Below are 5497 nucleotides of genomic sequence, written 5' to 3'. Positions count from 1 at the left end.
GGCTGGGCCCGTGAGCCATGGCCGCTGAGCCTGCGCGTCCGGAGCCTGTGCTCCGCAAAGGGAGAGGCCACAGCAGTGAGAGGCCGGCGTACCGCAAAAAAAAAAAAAAAAAAAAAAGCCCACAGAAAGGAAAAAGAATAAATTACGTGGAACGCAGAAGGAGGAGAAAGCTCAAAAGAACAATCACAATTTGGATTCTGGAAGAAATATGTTTGGTGGGGACAGAATTTTGTAGGGGATCCAGGTCAAGCTGCCTTGGAAAGAGCTCAACTATTGACCTTCCTCTTTTTGACCATGTGACTCTTTCAGGTATAAGACTGTTGTTTGTGGGGGAAAATAAAGTGGCTCAGTTAGACAAGGTTCCACCTGCTTCGGAGACCTGATATATTTGCCTAGCCATCCATCTTCCTCCAGGAAAAGGCAAGGCATCCGACTTTGCTTGTGCTCAGGGAAGAGGCTATTGGGATAATAACCCTAGGAGGAAATGGGATGGAAGGAGCGTGTGTAGATAAACTTACAAAAAGGGAGCAGATATGGGGTTTACTCTCAAAGGAGGGGAGGGAAGAGGACATAGAAATGAAAAGGGGGCCAGGATAAGTCAAGGGAGAGAGGGTGCTGGTGAGGACCAGGGCATGAGTGAGGGCAGGAGGGAGAGAAAAGGTGAGCTCTGTCCCAACTAGGCGGGGAATCTCCCTGTTCACAGGGCCCTCTGCTTCTGAGATTTTCCAATTTGGGAGTGAGACAGACAGATGGGCCAACAGCAATATGTTACCAGTAATAGGTTAAAGACTCAAGTTTAATTTTAAACGTATACTTTTTAATTAAAGGAGATTAAAGGTTACTCTTGATTGACATAAATCTCACGGATATGTGCTTTCTTCAAGGGGAGAGAAGGTGAATTGGCAGGCAGCATATGGGAATTGCGGCAGTTCTGGTGAAATCACTGGTTATACGTGGTGCAGAGGAAAAAAGCTGATGCTGAGAGGACTTAGAATGATTTTCCGAGAGTCACGTCACTGATCTGAGGCATGGCCTGGACTGGAATCCTGGTTACCTGGTCCAGGTCAGTTCCCTTCTGTTACCCCACCCAAACCTACAGGTTGTCTTTGACTGGCTCCACATGGAATCAAGAAGCTGGGCATCTGGGACTCACCTTGGGCTTAAGCTGCTTTTCCCTCAGGCTTAACCACACTCCCATTTTCAGCGGTGAAGCTGAGAATCTTGTGTTCAAGTTCTGTGATCTGGGGAGAGAAAAGAAAAAGAAAAAAGACAAAGATAAGGAGAGAAAAAAGCCACAAGCAGGCCGAGTAGAATTTGGAGAAGCTCAGAGACAGTCTTGGGATGACTCCCTCTTTGTGATGAAGTACACAGCCATTCATGTGTTGACAGATGTTAGCTCAGCACCTACTATGTGTCAGGCACAGTTCTAGGTACTAGGGACGAAATGGGGAACAAGACAGATGACGGCACTGCTCTCACGAAGTGCCCTTTCTAGCGGGGGCTTGGAGACCTCAGAACTTTTCCTCTGGGAGCTTCTGAGACACCAAAACTCTTAGGTCTCTCCCTCTCTGTATTTGTAGAGTGGAAATGGAGAGGGGGAGGGTTCTAAAGAAGTAATTTGGTTGTGAAGCAAGGAGGACTTCTTTCTCCCTGGCACACAGGAAGCAGAATAGCGCTCTGCCTGCAGGGTTAGGAAGAATCACTCAGCGAAGCACGCAGGGGAGATGCAAAGAATCCGATTCGCCTTGGTTTGGGGCTGGGAAACCCAAAGTCAGAGAGGATTCTGACACCATCTTTTGTCTCTTCAGGAAGGATGGCCTCGAGTCTCCGAAACCTGGGACTTCCCTTCATCTACTTTATATCTTTTCTCTTTGGTCTCCCCGCCAACGTCCTGGCGCTGCGGGCCTTTGCGGGGCGCGTCCGCCAGCCCCGCCCCGCCCCCGCCCCCGTCCTCCTGCTCAGCCTGACGCTGGCGGACCTCTTGCTGCTCTTGCTGCTGCCCTTCAAGATGGTGGAGGCCGCGCATAATTTCTTCTGGCCCTTGGGGGACATACTCTGTGCCCTCACTAGCTATGGCTTCTACAGCGGCATCTACTGCAGCACGTGGCTCCTGGCGGGCATCAGCGTCGAGCGCTACCGCAGGGTGGCTTTCCCCGTGCAGTACAAGCTGTCCCGCCGGCCCGTGTACGGAGTGATTGCTGCTGTGGCCATCTGGATCTTGTTCTTTGGACAGTGTAGCATTGTGATCATTGCCCAATACTTACCAACCAACCAGTCGACGAGTGATGCCCAAAACCTCTCTGTTTGCTGTGACAACTTCACCCCAGAGCAGCTGAAGGTGGTGCTTCCCGTGCGGCTAGAGCTGTGCCTCGTCCTCTTCTTCATTCCCATGGTGGTCACCATCTTCTGCTACTGGCGTTTTGTGCGAATCATTCTCTTCCAGACCCAAGTGGGGACCCGGAAGCGCTGGAGAGCCGTGGGGCTGGTGCTTGTGACCCTGTTCAATTTCCTGGTATGTTTTGGGCCCTACAGTGTGTCTCACGTGATGGGGTTCTTTCATAACACGAGTGAAAGCTGGCGGGTATGCACCGGGATGCCCAGCGCTCTCAATGCTTGCATGGACCCTTTGATTTTCTATTTCTCCTCCTCAGCTGTGCGCAAAGCCTTTGACCAAAGGCTACAGAGGCTGCAGAGCTGGGGTGCCTCGCTGTCAGGGTTCTGGAAGAGAAGAACTGCATAGCTGGCTGCAAAGAGAGGAAACAGGAGCTTAGGTGCGGCCAATGTCAGCTTCACAGGAGACTAGATTTGTCAGCTTGGTGTTACGTTTCTACGGGGGAAGGAGCTCAAAAAGGGGAACGATGAAACAGAACCGGGGTGAGTTCTCCTGTGCCTAGCTAGCTTACGGGGCAAAGAAAAGCAGTGGACCTCGCAAATCCAACTCATCCACTGGGAGGGTGTTTTCATGTTGTTCCCTGTGGTTTATGACATTTCCTCATTTGTGGCTAATACTGCTTCATGGTAAGGCACAGGCCCTTTTATCCCGGAATATCGGAGTCTTGGAATTCCTTGCCTTCCCCACTCAGCTTCTATAAGATGGTCGTATTCATTTACAGGCATACCTCGTTATATTGCGTTTCACAGACACTGTGCTTTTCACAGTTTGAAGGTTTGTGGCAATCCTGTATTGTCAGATGATGGTGAGCATATTTTAGCAACAAAGCATTTAAAAAATTTTCTTTTGTGTGTGTGTGTGTTAACGCGGGCCTCTCACTGCTGTGGCCTCTCCCGTTGCGGAGCACAGGCTCCGGACGCGCAGGCCCAGCGGCCATGGCTCACGGGCCCAGCCGCTCCGCGGCACGTGGGATCCTCCCAGACCGGGGCGCGAACCCGGTTCCCCTGCATCGGCAGGCCGACTCTCAACCACTGCGCCACCAGGGAAGCCCACAACAAAGCATTTTTAAATTAAGGTATGTACGTTGTTTTTTCAGACATAATGCTATTGTTCAGTTAATAGTCTACAGTACAGTATACGCTTTCACATGCACTGGGAAACCGAAAAATACGTGACACTTTATTGTGACATTCACTTTATTGCAGTGGTCTGGAACCAAACCCACAATATCTCCGAGGTATGCCTGTATCTACTACAGAATTCTTAGCTCTATCCTTTGCCCTGAATCAGAAGCGGGCGGGGGTTCCACGTATTGGGTCTGAACATCCAGCACAGGCAGGTGTCTGGAGAACAAGACGAGGTCCTTGCATGTGAACCCAGAGGACAAGTATCCTGATCAAAGCAGTTTCTGGCTCAGGTCTACAAAATGGGCAAGAAAAAAGTCCTTCAGAGAAAAATCAGTGGTGGTGTGAAGAAACTTGGGTCAAGATACTTCTTAGTAGTTATGTCTTGTTTTCAATCCCCAACACTGTGTATTTATATGCTTTTTTTCCTTGGTCAATCTTGCCAGAGGTCTGTTAATTTGTCTTTTCAAAAAACCCAGCTCTTCTCTGGCATTTATCCTGTTTTCTATTTCATTGATGTCTAATTTTGTCTTTATCGTTTCCTTCCTTCTACTTTATTGAGTCTTTTCAGTTGTTCCTTTTCCTGCTTTTTAAGGTTGGATACTCATTAATTTTAGCCTTTCTTCTTTGCTAATGTAAGTATATAAGGCTATTAATTTCCCTCTAAGAGCAGTGGGATGCCACAATTTTGATTTGCAGAATTTTCATTATTTTGAGTTCTATAGGCTCTAATTTTCATATGATTTTTTTCTTTGACCCTTGGGTTTAGAAATGGTTCTTAATTTTCAAGCATATGGATTTTTTTCTTGATCTTTTTGCTTTTCATTTCTAACTAAATTGCACTGCCATCAGAGAATACTGTTTGAATAGTACCATTTCTTTGAAATTTGTTGAGAATCGCTTTTTGGCCTAGAATATAGTCCATCTAATGCTTCAGGTGTGAAAAGAATATAGATTCTGCAATTGTTGAGTGCTGGGTTCTCTCTATATGCTTTAGATCAAACTTGTTAATTTGTAATGTTCAAATTAAAGACCATAAAACCTTTATTTACTTTTGTCTGTTTGATCTATCAGTTGCATGGGGAGGTGGGTTACAGGCTCCTTCTATGATGGTGAATTTGTCTATTTCTCCTTATAGTTCTGTCTTCTAAGATTGTTGAATGTCTTTCAACGTTAATTTGCCTTAAAATCTATTTTGTCTGATATTAATATAGCCACATCAACTTGTTTTTTTATTAGTATTTGCCTAGTACATTTTTGTCCATCCTTTCACTTTCAAACTTTCAATATCCTTATGTTTTCGATGTGTCTTTTTTTTTTTTTTTTTTTTTGCGGTACGCGGGCCTCTCACTGTTGTGGCCTCTCCCGATGTGGAGCACAGGCTCCGGACGCGCAGGCTCAGCCACCATGGCTCATGGGCGTAGCCGCTCCGCGGCATGTGGGATCCTCCCGGACCGGGGCACGAACCCGTGTCCCCTGCATCAGCAGGCGGACTCTCAACCACTGCGCCACCAGGGAAGCCCTAGATGTGTCTTTTATAAGCAATATATGCAGTGGTTGGATTTTCCTGTAGTCTGGTCCTACGATTCAAAAGTATATGTCTTTTAACTACATGATTTCATTCATTTATATTTATATAATAATATTTTCCAATAAATTTGGATTTATTTCTGCCATCTATTTTCAAACACTTTCATTGACGTGTATATACATACTGAAATGTACACACATATCATGCATGGCCTAATAATAAGTGTACTGGTCAGATGAATTACCACAGTGAACACATTCATTTAAATAAATCTGAAAGAAAAGAAACATTTACCATCTTATTTTGTGCTTTCTATTTTCCTCACCTTTTATTTTTTTATTTTTTTTTTATTTTTTTTGTGGTACGTGGGCCTCTCACTGTTGTGGCCTCTCCCATTGTGGAGCACAGGCTCCAGACACGCAGGCTCAGCGGCCATGGCTCACGGGCCCA

General features: G+C 46.4%; 1 protein-coding gene across 1 annotated transcript; it reads left to right on the top strand.

Annotated features, from left to right (window-relative positions):
* Positions 1-1813: 1813 nt before the first annotated feature.
* LOC112067229 (free fatty acid receptor 2-like) lies at positions 1814-2740 on the top strand. The gene has a single exon (XM_024132524.1). The coding sequence runs from the start codon at positions 1814-1816 to the stop codon at positions 2738-2740; it is 927 nt and encodes a 308-aa protein (XP_023988292.1).
* Positions 2741-5497: the final 2757 nt, after the last annotated feature.

Source organism: Physeter macrocephalus, chromosome 17 (genome assembly GCF_002837175.3).
Source record: "Physeter macrocephalus isolate SW-GA chromosome 17, ASM283717v5, whole genome shotgun sequence".
NCBI classification, from domain to species: domain Eukaryota; kingdom Metazoa; phylum Chordata; class Mammalia; order Artiodactyla; family Physeteridae; genus Physeter; species Physeter macrocephalus.
The sequence above is the reverse complement of the archived record's forward strand: the minus strand, read 5'-3'. Positions and strand labels throughout refer to the sequence as shown.